The 15740-nt window shown below is 48.0% G+C and overlaps 2 protein-coding genes across 10 annotated transcripts in view; one reads left to right on the forward strand and one right to left on the reverse strand.

Annotated features, from left to right (window-relative positions):
• The window catches only part of LOC122370455 (protein unc-45 homolog B-like), a 32533-nt gene extending 30628 nt beyond the window's left edge, over window positions 1-1905 (forward strand). For all 3 annotated transcript variants that reach the window (XM_043346104.1, XM_043346103.1, XM_043346102.1), the window contains exons 17-19: window positions 259-511; window positions 883-1066; window positions 1366-1905. In XM_043346104.1, coding sequence (XP_043202039.1) covers window positions 259-511; window positions 883-1066; window positions 1366-1478 — 550 coding nt within the window. In that variant the 3' untranslated portion in view covers window positions 1479-1905. The remainder of the gene's footprint in view (window positions 1-258; window positions 512-882; window positions 1067-1365) is intronic.
• A 1982-nt stretch (window positions 1906-3887) lies between these two features.
• The window catches only part of LOC122370458, a 39014-nt gene continuing 27161 nt past the window's right edge, over window positions 3888-15740 (reverse strand). For 3 of the 7 annotated variants that reach the window (XM_043346110.1, XM_043346108.1, XM_043346113.1), the window contains 4 exons: window positions 6074-6233; window positions 5600-5812; window positions 5117-5289; window positions 3888-4757 (listed from right to left, as the gene is read on the reverse strand). In XM_043346110.1, the coding sequence (XP_043202045.1) occupies window positions 4476-4757; window positions 5117-5289; window positions 5600-5812; window positions 6074-6209 (804 nt within the window). In that variant the 5' untranslated portion in view covers window positions 6210-6233 and the 3' untranslated portion in view covers window positions 3888-4475. The other 4 variants (XM_043346112.1, XM_043346107.1, XM_043346109.1 and 1 more) reach the window with 4 other exon arrangements.

Below are 15740 nucleotides of genomic sequence, written 5' to 3' on the forward strand. Positions count from 1 at the left end.
CAGCTGGAAGTTCATTAATAAACAATAAACATATGCCTTGAAAATTTTTAGGCTTCCTGACAATAAAGCAGGCATGCATGATGTAGCCGTTGCATGTAGCAAAAACCAAAATGGATTATTCGGGGGAGGGGTAAAAGATATCGCGTTTGCTAGTTTTTTTTTTTTAGTTCGTGCCTATCTCAGTTTGTGTTACGGTGGTGCTTGCTCCGCCACACGTTTGTTCCGCGGCCAACTGACTCCGGGCCTTCTCTCTTACAGGATCATCAAGGAGAAGGGCGTGCCCTCCATCGAGAGCTACATGTACGAGGAGCACGAGATGCTGCGCCGTGCCGCCACCCAGTGTATCTGCAACCTGGTCTGCACGGAGGAGTACATCAAGATGATGGAGGGTACGAACGACCGCGTCAAGTTCCTGGTGCTGCTGGTCGGAGAGGAAGACGTAGACACGAGCCAGGCGGCAGCCGGAGCGCTGGCTATGGCTACCTCGGTCAGCCCGACCATCTGTAAAAAGGTACGACGATTGGGCGGTAGGGATAGAACTTAGGATGGTATGGGATCGTTACCGGCTGGAGGAGTGTGTAAAATGTGCATAGGTGGCGGTGGGATACGAGGGACGGGAATTGTGGGCGGTTGAATGAAGAGGTAAATGTTGGTAGAGTTCATGTTGTGTTCTGGCGATCAAGTGCCATGAATGAATTGCTAAAAAGAGCGAAGTGTTTCTTGGCTCGGGATGCTTCTGAATGCCTATCCAGTGCTTCTGTCTACTGCCTATCTTTTGATATCACCTCCCTGGCTGTTCGCAGTGTTTGATCTGTGAGCCCCTATCTCCAAACTGCGCCATCCCACACTCTTAACACAACAACCTCTCGGTACCGCTCCCAGGTTCTGGACGTGGCCTCGTGGCACGAGATGTTCCGTCTAATGCTGGCCAACCCGCGTGAGGAGATCACGCTGCGCGGCGTGGCCTGCACGCTCAACATGCTCAGCGCCGACAAGGAGGTGGCGGAGAAAATCGTGGAGACGGACATCACAGAGATCCTGATGGCGCTGACCAAACTGCCGCCCGGTAAGACCATCCACCGCTGTCAAACGCTAGCGAGGATCTATGTAGTTATCGGCGACGGCTCCCCTTAACTAGACTGCTCTGGCGTTTTTTTTTTTTTTCGTTTATTGAGGCATCTGGGCTTCAGGTGATTTTAAACCCCTGGCACTGAGGAAGATAGGTCAGAACTTAGTGCCATATAACTCCGTTGCTGGTGCGTCCTTTCACCGCAAATCACGCCGTTTGTGTATCGTTTACCATCTGTTTAATCTGTATTTTCGTCCCGGTCATGCTTCAATTCACGTTAGGCTTGGTTCCCACAGAGACCGATACAAGGAAGAAGATAATCGACTATGCAGAGAAGTGCCTGGCCAAGGCGGCGGAGCATAAGCTGATCAAGCCAGCTGACCAGGCTGGCAGCGATGATGAAGAGTAGCGCCCCCCCCCTCGCGGCATACGACCCCTCGCTACTCCCCCATCCCCGCCTTTCAGAGTGCCTGTCCAAGTGCCAATGCCTCTTACGAGTGACCCGTGGGCCCCGCTGTATGGTCTTCGCCGTGATTTGATCAGGTCTTCCCGATAAGGGCTTGTTGCGATGGTGCAGGGCCGACGCGTTTGCGCCCGAAAGTCTACCGAAGTTGGGCCCTCCGCGGGCAATCGAGTGCGGTGGTGTGTCTTCCGTGTGTGCGTGTGAGTGACCCCGTAGGACGTTGCTGTCACGAGCCTGTTGTGTTTTCTAGTCAGGGCGCAAGGCGGCGCTGTTTGTTACTTCTATACTAATCACCGATTTATCATCAATCACCGACTCACTAATTCGATTTTGTTACATATTGTGATGTTTTATAATATACCCCGCGTTTGTACGTCGTTGTTTTATGATGTGCGTGAACATGATGCCTCTCGCTCGTAGTCTATGGAAATGGGGTGCGTATATAAAATTTATGCAAGACTCGAAAGTGCGCTATTTGATATGAAGCTGCTCCAAGCCCGGGCACTGGCAATTTTAGCTGTAACATATGTCCACAATCAACATTATTATTGTAGTGTAAACTGTGCTCGATTTCTTGACGTGTTGTGATTTTCCTCTTCCAATGATAACAACGTTCGTGTCTCTGAAAAAAAGAAAAATCCGCTAAGGGAGGCAGTCCGGTGGAGTCACGGTTGGGTTTTGGCGTTCGTGTTCGTGATGTACGGAAGATCTCTGCGAAACAGCCACGTGATGAATCTCGTTCACCTATTTTTCCGACCTCAAAATTTTTAAAAATATTTCACATCAAAAAACAAATTAACAGTGCCAACATTCTAAATTTAGGGGTTGTTTGATATTTACTTTTTGAACCAGCGTAAATTCAAGAGTTGTACTCTTAACATATTTGACATATTGCGCTACAAAGCTAAATTCCGCAAACTTCGTACACTTCGTGCAAACTTCGTATTCGTGTACCCTTTTGACTCGGCAAAATCATCCGCATATCCCATCGGCTCATCCAACTCGCGTCTTCACTCTTTCTTCCTAAATCTCCCGTCAATCACCTCTACCGCACCGCTCCCGTCGCCAACGCGGCTGGCCCAGTCCCCTGTATGAGCGATGGTCCCACACTGCGTCCAGAAGAGGACGCTGTCTGCGTAGTGGACGTCTCAAACGAGGGCGCCGGTGGTTTGTGGTGGTCTCGGGCGGCCGGCCGCTGTCGGTACTTCCACCGCGCGCTGCCTGCGGCTCACTACGGCGCTACCAGCCGCGACTCGTGTCGCGTGGAGCTGCTGAACCTGGTGGCAGCGGCGCGGCTCTGGGCGGCCGACTGGGCCGGTAAGAGTGTACTGCTCCGCTGTGATCACCCGTGTGTGAGGCGCGGCGGCAGCCCGGCGCGAGTTCAGATGGAAGCGGCGCTGGGTGAACTGAGCCGCCAGCACGGCTTCACCTACCGACTCGAGTGGAGTATCCAGCGCGAGGACCCGCTGATGGCCGTGGCAGACATGCTCTCGCGCGTGGACAAGCCGCGCCGCACGGTGCCGCTAGAGAGTGGAGTGTCGGCACTGGCAGCCGAGCTCGGCGCAGAGGTGCAGCTGGAGCAACAGTCAGGCCCGGGTGACCATATGTATGACCTTTCTCAGAGCGCTGCCGGACCCTGAAACCTGGCGGCGACTCAGGGAACTAATACTGAGCGCCTGGCGGCCGGCAAGCGCAGCGCCACCTCGTGGTGACCTCAGGAACTAACGAGTGATACCATGAAGCCACCAACAGCGACCCTTCAGAGCTCACGCTAACGCAGCAACGGCACGAGCGAAACGAGTAGAGTCATTTGGAGCGCCGAATAAGCTAAAAGCGCGCTACAATGCGAACGCCAGGCGCTAGGAAGGATGACCTCGACTAGGGACCATCGGCTGGAGTGCTGGACAGGGCGGGTTGAATTTTCCTCGCCACATATCGCACTAGGATAGCCGCCGCGGACTCCTCTTATACTCTTCAACTCCCATGAAACGCGCGGCGCTTGGAACAGAAACGCAGAAACTCGGACCGAAGAAACCATGAAATCATACGCGCCGTGACCATCTACTATGAGAAAATCCTCCCGAATTGACCATTTTACTTTTAATTCTCGACCTTTGGCTGCAATAAACTGATTTTATTTTGTTGACACGTCATGTCTCTTTTCAGAAAAAGTACAGACTGGGTAATTAAAAAAATTGAAAACATTTACATGCCCCTGACTTACCGTCAGTACGTAAATGTTCCTGTAACGTTGTATGTGAACATTATACTTCTGAGCAATTTGCATCGACACGTTTTACACGGAAATGATCGCAGAAGAAAGTTTTGTTCCACTCTCTTAGGATAAAAATAAAATTACCCAAAACTCGTGTATTATAATCTTTCAAAATCGGGACGGCGCAAAGCATAACGAAGTCAATTAAGTGCATAGCTTCAGGTTCAACTTTGAGTAATAGCGCCCTATCGGATGCGTAGCAGCAGCTTTACGAGCACAATCCTTGGCATACATGTCACAAATAGATAACTGCCTTATTGTCATTTCACTTGTACAATCTCTGGAGGTGCTGTGATCAGCACACAAGCTGTGTTATAACATACATTAGGCTGACACCCTGAGGTATGCACCACGCAAAAGGACTTCCTCTCAGACTGCTTAGGCGCCCTTTACTCTGTTTCACGTCGAATACGTGTCGAAATCATTCATATAGGCGTTAAAATTAACAAACTCACATGGCAGGGTATATAATATACAAAATAATTACTGACCATTGGACAGCCCGCTTCAGTAATATACCATTTGATACTGAGGTGATACTGAGGCCCCTCTCTGAACAGGCCCTGACAGTCGAGCTTTGCTCACGATCTCTGATTTATAATCAGTATTCTCTTCCCCAACCCTAATCGCCACGAATCACCCACATAAACCCGGCTCCGTCCGACCACTCACGTGAAGCCAATGAACGGTACCAGCTCTGGCACAGTGGAGGCGTACCGCCGGTAGCGCGGGTCAGAGCCCCAGCGTTTGGCGGCCGCCTTCTCTAGAGGTGGTACCCCGCTCAGTCGACTGATGAGCAGGTAATTGAACAGGGGACACAGTACGAGCAGGTGGCGCCTGCCGCTCCAGCCGACTGACGCCGACACGTACAGGCCGAACCAGAGCAGGATCTCGCCGAAATAGTTGGGGTGACGGCTGATGGACCAGAGGCCCGTGTCGATGAATTGGCCCTGAGGAAGGGAGACGAGGTTAGAGGGTGCAGCTCGCTCTTAGAATGTTTCGATAAATGTCACGGTGTAAGTACTACACATAGCGGTACACTCGATGTAAGGTGCTCTGTTGACTCTGCAGTCGGCAAGAGCTCAGCACTTCGGCACACAATCTCATAGCTATTTGCACTAAATTCATGACAAAAAGAAAGGAAAATATTTACGACGCGATAAAAGTGTCGGAACCAGAATCGATAGTCCAGTGACTTGTAACAGCATTAGCGATGCTAACGAGTAATGCCTATCCATCACCCAGAGCACCGCCCCACAGACGATGGCAATATTTCTTGGCCACCCTGCAGCTTCATCCAAATACCTACCTTGTTGGCCGGGTCATTTCTGAAGACCGACTTCTGATAGTCGGCAATGACCTCGAAGACAAAGCCGACGGCCCACATGGTCCAGCCAACATAGTGCTGGGTGGACGGCTGGCGACGCGTCTCAGAGTCCATCATCACCAGGGTAGGCAGAAGAGTCACAATCACCCACACACCTGGGGAATAAAATAGTGTCATTGTTACTCTAAGGCCAGGTGATGAGGGGGAAGGACAGCAGTGTCACAATCACCCACACGCCTGGGGAGATGGGAGCAGTACAATCACGCCACGAATCGATCACCTGCAATGTCATAATTTTCCATATTACCTCTGGGACAGTACAGTAGAGGTCAGGGATGTGCATAACCTCCTCCCGTCCACTACTCCATTTCAGTATACGTCTCCTCTGAGCCCTACCCTCGCCGGGCCAGACTGGTCCGAGCCCCGTGCGGAGAGAAAGACCTACACCGCGGCCCAGTCACCCACCCTGCATGGTCCAGAAGGCGAACAGGGTGGCCGGGCTGTCCCTAGCCCGGTTGAAGCGCCGGTCGCCGCCCTCTTTCAACACGCGCACGAACAGGAAGAGGCCGAGCCGCGCCGCCCAGACGAGCACCATGTTCCGCTGCAGCCACTGCGGCCCCGACTGCTGGCGAGACCAATCGAACGCCAGGTATACCAGCGCAGCGAACGTCGACGAACCTGTCCCGTCGGAGGCGTCAGTAAGAAACAAGCGAGGAACAGAAAACTGATGAGATGGGAAGCAGATGTACACAGTTGAATAGCTCAACGCATGGATCATAATATGTGGGAGTTACAACATCTAGCTTGTGACAAACAAAAGAGCTCAGTTCAAATATTTTAAGCTAAAAGATCAACAGGCAGCAAAAATCTGAGTCTTGAATCTACTCAACTGCTTTACCAGTTTCATTATATGACTTATGCTTATGCTAGCCATCTTACCAGCTAGATCATAGAACTTCTCAGTGTGCAGTGCCGCCGACACTGTCCAAAGGCCCCATTGGATGCCAAAATCGACGCAGGCCAGCTGCACGACACTGCTGCTGCCTTTGATGAAGGCCACAACTGACGACCACATTCTGAGGATTTTTAGCGACTATATCTGAAAATGTAGCATGCAAAAACATTGACACATTATTGTTATAACACAAGATCAAAATTATAATGAAATGTGCGGTTCTTGTCAAAGTAGCTCAGTGAAAGAGCAGCTCGGTAGCTCAGAGGGAGTTTGTCTCCAAAGCAAGCAGGAATAAGAGTCCCTCCTATATAGTAGATGCTTCTGTGCCACAAAGGCTTGACAATCTGCTTGGCAAGTCCAAATCTCTGGGCTTGCCAGGACTGAGATGGCCCTCAGTCATTGTGACAGCATAAGACAAACTTTACTATACTTCTTTTTACTAAGAGAATTAGGAATATGATAAAATTCAGAGCACAAGTAATTTAGGTTTCAGGGTTAGTCAAAAAGTCAGTCACTGTAGCCCATTTTTTTTCAAGAGTGCTTTGGCTTCAAATACTTTTTTCTTACTTAGCAAGCATTTTAGCCATCACAAATGTTAATACTGAACCTGATAAAGCAAATGTCACCAGGTGTACTAGGTGTAGGTACCAGTACAATGTGAATTATTCCTGATTAAATTAATTTCATCCTTGCATGGACTAAGTCACCACATTTTCATGACACGCTTTAATCGATTAGACAAAACTGTAAGTGCATTTTTTCTCAGATAGGTACTAGGTATTTGTCTTAAGCAAAAAGGAGCATATTTATGACTTAAACAAAATAGTTCAATTTTAACATGGGGTTTTTAACTGGAATAGCAGTTCTGTACCTTGAGTTGAGACAAGAACAAATAAGGAGCTTTTACAGCCCAATAATCGCCCTAGGCCAAATTATTTCATGTCTCGTCCCAAAAAAGTGCATTGCTGTGGAATGTCAATGTGCCTTGCTGAAGAAATACTCAGAATGCACGTGCATATAGTTGCATCATATTCACATTCAGATTCGCGTGCACATTCGCGGACCCCTTCGATTTGGCTGAAAATTGCACAGCAGATAGACCATGAGCTCCTAACTGCAAAAATCATCTTTTTATTTACCGACATTAAGTATTTTCCAAGTAATTCACGTTTGTTTTACTAGTAAAATATTCTGGTTAGTAAACTTCCCGGAAAAATCGGACCTCATCAAATTTCAAGAAAATTTCAGAAATGATTAAGACTCAGTAGTTCTTTACAAAAAACTAATTTGCATCAAACGCGGTCGCATAGTTTTCTCAGGAGAAGTCTCTAAAGTTCAAGGTCGTTCAAGGTCATGCAATTTTTCTCACTTTTTGGAGTCGTTTTACACGTGACAGCCTCGTATTTATGAAGGACAATAGCTATACATACTGCAATAACAATATACTTGAGCACCAGAGGCATTGTTAGACCAAAGGGCGAAAAACAGTCGATAAACCTATTGAGCAAAGCCAAGAGGCAAATACAAGTGATATTCAGATTTCTCCACCTAAAGTGAACTTGCCGGACCCCTCCGATTTCGTTCAAAGTCACAGGAATGATGCTCCTTGACCTCCTGAACACGAAAATAGTGCTCCTTTTGACCGACATCAAAGACTTTTCCAGATATACGCATGCGTGCACATTCAAATTGCATATGTTGCATATGGCACGTTGGGCGAACCCCTTCGATTTCGCTCAAAATCACAGGAATGATGCTCCTTGACCTCCTGAACACGAAAATAGTGCTCCTTTTGACCGACATCAAAGACTTTTCCAGATATACGCATCCGTGCACATTCAAATTGCATATGTTGCATATGGCACGTTGGGCGGACCCCTTCGATTTCGTTCAAAATCACAGGAATGATGCTCCTTGACCTCCTGAACACGAAAATAGTGCTCCTTTTGACCGACATCAAAGACTTTTCCAGATATACGCATTCGTGCACATTGAAATTGCATATGTTGCATATGGCACGTTGGGCGGACCCCTTCGATTTCGCTCAAAATCACAGGAATGATGCTCCTCGACCTCCTGAACACGAAAACAGTGCTACTTTTGACCGACATCAAAGACTTTTCCAGATATACGCATGCGTGCACATTCAAATTGCATATGTTGCATATGGCACGTTGGGCGGACCCCTTCGATTTCGTTCAAAATCACAGGAATGATGCTCCTTGACCTCCTGAACACGAAAATAGTACTCCTTTTGACCGACATCAAAGACTTTTCCAGATATACGCATGCGTGCACATTCAAATTGCATATGTTGCATATGGCACGTTGGGCGGACCCCTTCGATTTAGCTCAAAATCACAGGAATGATGCTCCTTGACCTCCTGAACACGAAAACAGTGCTACTTTTGACCGACATCAAAGCCTTTTCCAGATATACGCATGCATGCACATTCAAATTGCATATGTTGCATATGGCACGTTGGGCGGACCCCTTCGATTTCGTTCAAAATCACAGGAATGATGCTCCTTGACCTCCTGAACACGAAAATAGTGCTCCTTTTGACCGACATCAAAGACTTTTCCAGATATACGCATGCGTGCACATTCAAATTGCATATGTTGCATATGGCACGTTGGGCGGACCCCTTCGATTTCGCTCAAAATCACAGGAATGATGCTCCTTGACCTCCTGAACACGAAAATAGTGCTCCTTTTGACCGACATCAAAGACTTTTCCAGATATACGCATCCGTGCACATTCAAATTGCATATGTTGCATATGGCACGTTGGGCGGACCCCTTCGATTTCGTTCAAAATCACAGGAATGATGCTCCTTGACCTCCTGAACACGAAAATAGTGCTCCTTTTGACCGACATCAAAGACTTTTCCAGATATACGCATTCGTGCACATTCAAATTGCATATGTTGCATATGGCACGTTGGGCGGACCCCTTCGATTTCGCTCAAAATCACAGGAATGATGCTCCTTGACCTCCTGAACACGAAAATAGTGCTCCTTTTGACCGACATCAAAGACTTTTCCAGATATACGCATCCGTGCACATTCAAATTGCATATGTTGCATATGGCACGTTGGGCGGACCCCTTCGATTTCGTTCAAAATCACAGGAATGATGCTACTTGACCTCCTGAACACGAAAATAGTGCTCCTTTTGACCGACATCAAAGACTTTTCCAGATATACGCATGCGTGCACATTCAAATTGCATATGTTGCATATGGCACGTTGGGCGGACCCCTTCGATTTCGCTCAAAATCACAGGAATGATGCTCCTTGACCTCCTGAACACGAAAACAGTGCTACTTTTGACCGACATCAAAGACTTTTCCAGATATACGCATGCGTGCACATTCAAATTGCATATGTTGCATATGGCACGTTGGGCGGACCCTTTCGATTTCGCTCAAAATCACAGGAATGATGCTCCTTGACCTCCTGAACACGAAAATAGTGCTCCTTTTGACCGACATCAAAGACTTTTCCAGATATACGCATGCGTGCACATAGTCGTTTTGAGTCTAGAAGCTTCTGGTGGGCAGTTCTAGAAGCTTGACGAAAATGCGGTTCTAACATGTTGTAGCCACGTCAATTTTGCATCGACTGACACTAGAAACTTGAAGATCAATTCAGTCGTTTTGAGTCTAGAAGCTTCTGAAGAGGCCAATGTTTGGCTATACACCCCGTAAGTGGTCTTTAGGCATACGAGTCAATGCAGAGGTCAACTTAACGGTCTCTCCTGCGTAAACTAAGAAAGATACAGAAACCCGGTTACCACCATTCGATAGTCCTTGAATGTATCTACAACACATAGGAAATTCAAGGTCTTCACGTTTTCGGTCTCGCCGCCAGATGACACCAAAGTTGACATATATTTGTGCCACCTGGTGGGCAGTTCTAGAAGCTTGACGAAAATGCGGTTCTAACATGTTGTAGCCACGTCAATTTTGCATCGACTGACACTAGAAATTTGAAGATCGGTTCAGTCGTTTGAGTCTAGAAGCTTCTTAAGAGACCAATGTTTGTCTATACACCCTTTAGTGGTCTTTAGGCATACGAGTCAATACAGAGGTCAACTTAACGGTCTCTCCTGCCTAAACTAAGAAAGATACAGAAACCCTGTTACCGCCATTCGATAGTCCTTGAATGTATCTACAACTTACAGGAAATTCTAGGTCTTGACGTTTTTAGTCTGGCCGCCAGATGGCACCAAGCTTGACATATATTTGCGCCACCTAGTGGGCAGTTCTAGAAGCTTGACGAAAATGCGGTTCTAACATGTTGTAGCCACGTCAATTCTGCATCGACTGACACTAGAAACTTGAAGATCAATTCAGTCGTTTTGAGTCTAGAAGCTTCTAAAGAGGCCAATGTTTGGCTATACACCCCGTAAGTGGTCTTTAGGCATACGAGTCAATGCAGAGGTCAACTTAACGGTCTCTCCTGCGTAAACTAAGAAAGATACAGAAACCCGGTTACCACCATTCGATAGTCCTTGAATGTATCTACAACACATAGGAAATTCAAGGTCTTGACGTTTTTGGTCTGGCCGCCAGATGACGCCAAAGTTGACATATATTTGCGCCACCTGGTGGGCAGTTGTAGAAGCTTGACGAAAATGCGGTTCTAACATGTTGTAGTTACATCAATTCTGCATCGAATGACACTAGAAACTTGAAGATCAATTCAGTCGTTTTGAGTCTAGAAGCTTCTAAAGAGACCATTATTTGGCTATACACCCCGTAAGTGGTCTTTAGGCATACGAGCCAATGCAGAGGTCAATTTAACGGTCTCTCCTGCCTAAACTAAGAACGATACAGAAACCCGGTTACCAGCATTCGATAGTCCTTGAATGTATCTACAACACATAGGAAATTCAAGGTCTTCACGTTTTTGGTCTCGCCGCCAGATGGCGCCAAATTTGACATACTTTTGGGCCACCTGGTGGGCAGTTGTAGAAGTTCGACGAAAATGCGGTTCTAACATGTTGTAGCCACATCAATTCTGCATCGACTGACACTAGAAACTTGAAGATCGGTTCAGTCGTTTTGAGTCTAGAAGCTTCTTAAGAGACCAATGTTTGTCTATACACTAGGGTGTGTCATTTTGGGCACTTTTTTCGCAAAACATGGTGCTCCACTGATTTTATCGTGCCCCAGACACGTAGAAACCGTGTGACATTTTTTATTTCCCCCAAATATTAACACCCATGCGGCGCCGACCGCCGACACTTTGGCCTATCTCTCAGCATTAGCGACCTCAGCGCCCCTAGCGGCAATGTTTTGAACTAACACGCCCGCTATGCTTTGTGAGCTTACGATCATCATTAAATGCATTTTACCGAAATGACGCCTTGCTGTTGGCTTGTCTGGCACTCAGAATGCTGGTGAAAATGTGATGTTATGCATCTTAAAGCACGAAATAGTTCTGTGTTAATGTATATTGCATAGTACTACCCCCGATCCCCGTCGTCTGACGGGATACGTATGAGCGCATGTTTATAGTGCCTGCTATTAGGTGTCACATGTTTTTTTTTTGTAGCGTCGTTCACTGCATAGACCCCGGAGAACCGGGGGGGGGGGCAGTGGGGGCGCTTGCCCCCCCCCCAACTTGAGAGCCGAGTGGGCGCTGCCCCCTCAACATTGATGCAACGATGAAGGATCTCTGCTCCCTTTTATGGACCTACAATCTACATGTCTGTTTTTATATAAACATCAGCACAAGGTATTTCTCTTGCATGTGAAGTGAATGGTTTCTGCTGACTCGGCATCGATTTAAGAACACCTGCTATTATCATCCCACTTTGATTTTATCTGAACTTGATCATAACTTTGGTAGGTCAGATTTTATACTGGACCATTTTGGTTCCGGATGGTATTTGATTTGGCGTGATGAGAACATTATGACGTACAACGGTGGTAAAGTCGTTGATTGATACAGGTTTACTCGCTCCGGTGGGAGGCAGTAGCGGCGGAACACCTTCAATTAAGTGGAGGGGGGGGGGACACTGCCGACTTTTGGTCCCATTCTTTCCATGCAACGCCCATAGGGCTAATGTTAAAATGCCCAAATCAGAGGGGGCACGGTGCCCCGGTGCCCTCCCCGTTCCGCCGCCTATGGTGGGAGGGCGGCGTGTGGGACTCAGAAGGAGACTAATGGCTTGTGTTGTGCCTTTGGTAGGACCCTCAGTATCACCGATGCAGGGCCTTCAGAGCCTCCAATTAGGGGCCTTTAGAGGCACTGGTGTGGGGTCCTCACATACGCCCGTGTGGCCCCTCAGAGGTGCTAGTGTGAATCCCTCATAAGCACCGGTGAGGGTCCTCACAGAATACAGACGCCGTTGTGGACCCTCAGAGACACTGGTGTGGGTCCGTTACATGTGGGTGTGTGGCCCTTAGAGCTGCTGGTGCGAACCCTTTAAAAGTCGGCAGGGGGCCCTCAACGACCGGGGAGGGGGACCTCAGACCGGCAAGGGGCCCACAGAGGCCGGCGGCATCTTCAGAAGCCCTGTGGGGTCCTTAGATACCGACAAGGTACTCTGAGACGCCAGTGCGGCCCTCAGTCTCTGATGTAGGGCCCTCAGAGTTGCAGGTAGGTGGCCGTCAGATATGCTTTTGCCGAACCCTCACAGGCGCAGGTGTGGGTACCTCAGAGCCACCAATATAGGGTTGCATAAATGGTGTGGCACTGGCTTGGGGGACCCTCAGTGGTGTCCTTATGGGCCCTTAGAACCACTGGTGTGGGTCTCTCAGAGGTGCTGGTTGTGAACCCTCAGAGGCCCTGCTGAGGGCCCTCACGGTCTCCGTTATGGGATCCTCAGAAGCCGGCGTAGACCCTGACGGAGATCTTAGTGTGGCTACTTAGGGGCTCATGAGGTGCTCTTTCGAGACCTGTGAGGTCTTTCTCAGCTGAAATATAGTCAGCGTGGACCCTCAGAGGTCAGTTGGTACCGCAGGGGTCTTTATGGCTGGGTGGGCTCTCAGAAGCACCAGTGAGGGCCCTCAGTCTCACAGTCGTCGTAATGGGGCCGTCTGAGACATTGGTGTGAGGCCATTACTGATTACAGATTGGCGTAAGGCCCTAGATATGGCCCCTCTTGGGCCGGCAAGGACTCTCAGAGGCACGCTAGCGGCCATAAGAGGCCGGTAAAGGGCCCTCAGAGGCCGCCAGTAGCCTTCAGAAGCCGGCGTGTAACCCTCATGGACAATTTAGTGAGGCTTCTTTGGACTCACGAGGTGCTGTTACGAGCCCTATTCTTTCTGAATCGAAATATGGCCAGCATAGACCCTGAGCGATAAACTGGTGCCACAGAGCCCCTCCGACCCGAGGGGTCCTCTGAATGCGATAGGGGGGGGGACTAGATGGCACGTGCCTCCTGGGACCCCCTGACTACGCTACTATTTCATATGCGTCATGTCAGGTATTTTGGGCTTGCACCCCAACTTGAAGAATGTTCCTAGGCCCCTGTGACAATATATTGTATTCATTATAGGTATTCGTCATTAGCTTGCACTCTCTGCAATCTGCCCATACTATTATTTGTCCCTAGACGCGCTTACAGAAAGCAGGGATACCTAAGCCCATACAGTCAACGGCCTGTTAGTTTCACAAACAGCCGCCAGGGGCGCTAGGGTCGCCTATGTTGTGAGATGGGGCAAACTTCTCTCGCTCGGCGCCGCCTGGGGGTTAAAATTTGCGGGAAATTAACAATGCCACGCCCTTTCCACATGAGTGGAGCACAATAAAATCGATGGAGCACCTTGCATTGCGATTAGTGACACACCCTACTATACACCCTTTAGTGGTCTTTAGGCATACGAGTCAATACAGAGGTCAACTTAACGGTCTCTCCTGCCTAAACTAAGAAAGATACAGAAACACTGTTACCACCATTCGATAGTCCTTGAATGTATCTACAACTTAGAGGAAATTCTAGGTCTTGACGTTTTTGGTCTGGCCGCCAGATGGCGCTAAATTTGACATATATTTGCGCCACCTGGTGGGCAGTTGTAGAAGTTTGACGAAAATGCGGTTCTAACATGTTGTAGCCACGTCAATTCTGCATCGACTGACACTAGAAACTTGAAGATCAATTCAGTCGTTTTGAGTCTAGAAGCTTCTAAAGAGACCAATGTTTGGCTATACACCCCGTAAGTGACGTCTGTCAAGACAGCCTCAGATTCAGATTCACTTTCAGAATCACATTCGGACCCCCTTAGATTTTCATAAAAACTGGTCCATGGGTACAGTTTTGGACGCTGATTCCAATGGTGAAGTCTGTTTTTCGCCACATATTATACTTTGGCCCCTAGAGGCATTCAAAGTTTTTTTGGGGCGAAGGGGGACCCCCTTAGATTTTCATAAAAACTGGTCCATGTGTACAGTTTTGGACGCTGATTCCAACGGTGAAGTCTGTTTTTCGCCACATATTATACTTTGGCCCCTAGAGGCATTCAAAGTTTTTTGGGGGAAGGGGGACCCCCTTAGATTTTCATAAAAACTGGTCCATGGGTACAGTTTTGGACGCTGATTCCAATGGTGAAGTCTGTTTTTCGCCACATATTATACGTTGGCCCCTAGAGGCATTCAAAGTTTTTTTGGGGCGAAGGGGGACCCCCTTAGATTTTCATAAAAACTGGTCCATGGGTACAGTTTTGGAGGCTGATTCCAATGGTGAAGTTTGTTTTTTCGCCACATATTATACTTTGGCCCCTAGAGGCATTCAAAGTTTTTTGGGGCGAAGGGGGACCCCTTAGATTTTCATAAAAACTGGTCCATGTGTACAGTTTTGGACGCTGATTCCAACGGTGAAGTCTGTTTTTCGCCACATATTATACTTTGGCCCCTAGAGGCATTCAAAGTTTTTTGGGGAAGGGGGACCCCCTTAGATTTTCATAAAAACTGGTCCATGGGTACAGTTTTGGACGCTGATTCCAATGGTGAAGTCTGTTTTTCGCCACATATAATACTTTGGCCCCTAGAGGCATTCAAAGTTTTTTTTTGGGCGAAGGGGGACCCCCTTAGATTTTCATAAAAACTGGTCCATGGGTACAGTTTTGGACGCTGATTCCAATGGTGAAGTCTGTTTTTCGCCACATATTATACTTTGGCCCCTAGAGGCATTCAAAGTTTTTTTTGGGCGAAGGGGGAACCCCTTAGATTTTCATAAAAACTGGTCCATCTGTACAGTTTTGGACGCTGATTCCAACGGTGAAGTCTGTTTTTCGCCACATATTATACTTTGGCCCCTAGAGGCATTCAAAGTTTTTTGGGCGAAGGGGGACCCCCTTAGATTTTCATAAAAACTGGTCCATGGGTACGGTTTTGGACGCTGATTCCAATGGTGAAGTCTGTTTTTCGCCACATAATATACTTTGGCCCCTAGAGGCATTCAAAGTTTTTTTGGGGCGAAGGGGGACCCCCCTTAGATTTTCATAAAAACTTGTCAATGGGTACAGTTTTGGACGCTGATTCCAATGGTGAAGTCTGTTTTTCGCCACATATTATACTTTGGCCCCTAGAGGCATTCAAAGTTTTTTGGGGAAGGGGGACCCCCTTAGATTTTCATAAAAACTTGTCGATGTGTACAGTTTTGGACGCTGATTCCCATGGTGAAGTCTGTTTTTC

The sequence above is a fragment of the Amphibalanus amphitrite genome, unplaced genomic scaffold, assembly GCF_019059575.1.
Source record: "Amphibalanus amphitrite isolate SeventyFive unplaced genomic scaffold, NRLGWU_Aamphi_draft 001133F_arrow, whole genome shotgun sequence".
In the NCBI taxonomy this organism is placed as follows: domain Eukaryota; kingdom Metazoa; phylum Arthropoda; class Thecostraca; order Balanomorpha; family Balanidae; genus Amphibalanus; species Amphibalanus amphitrite.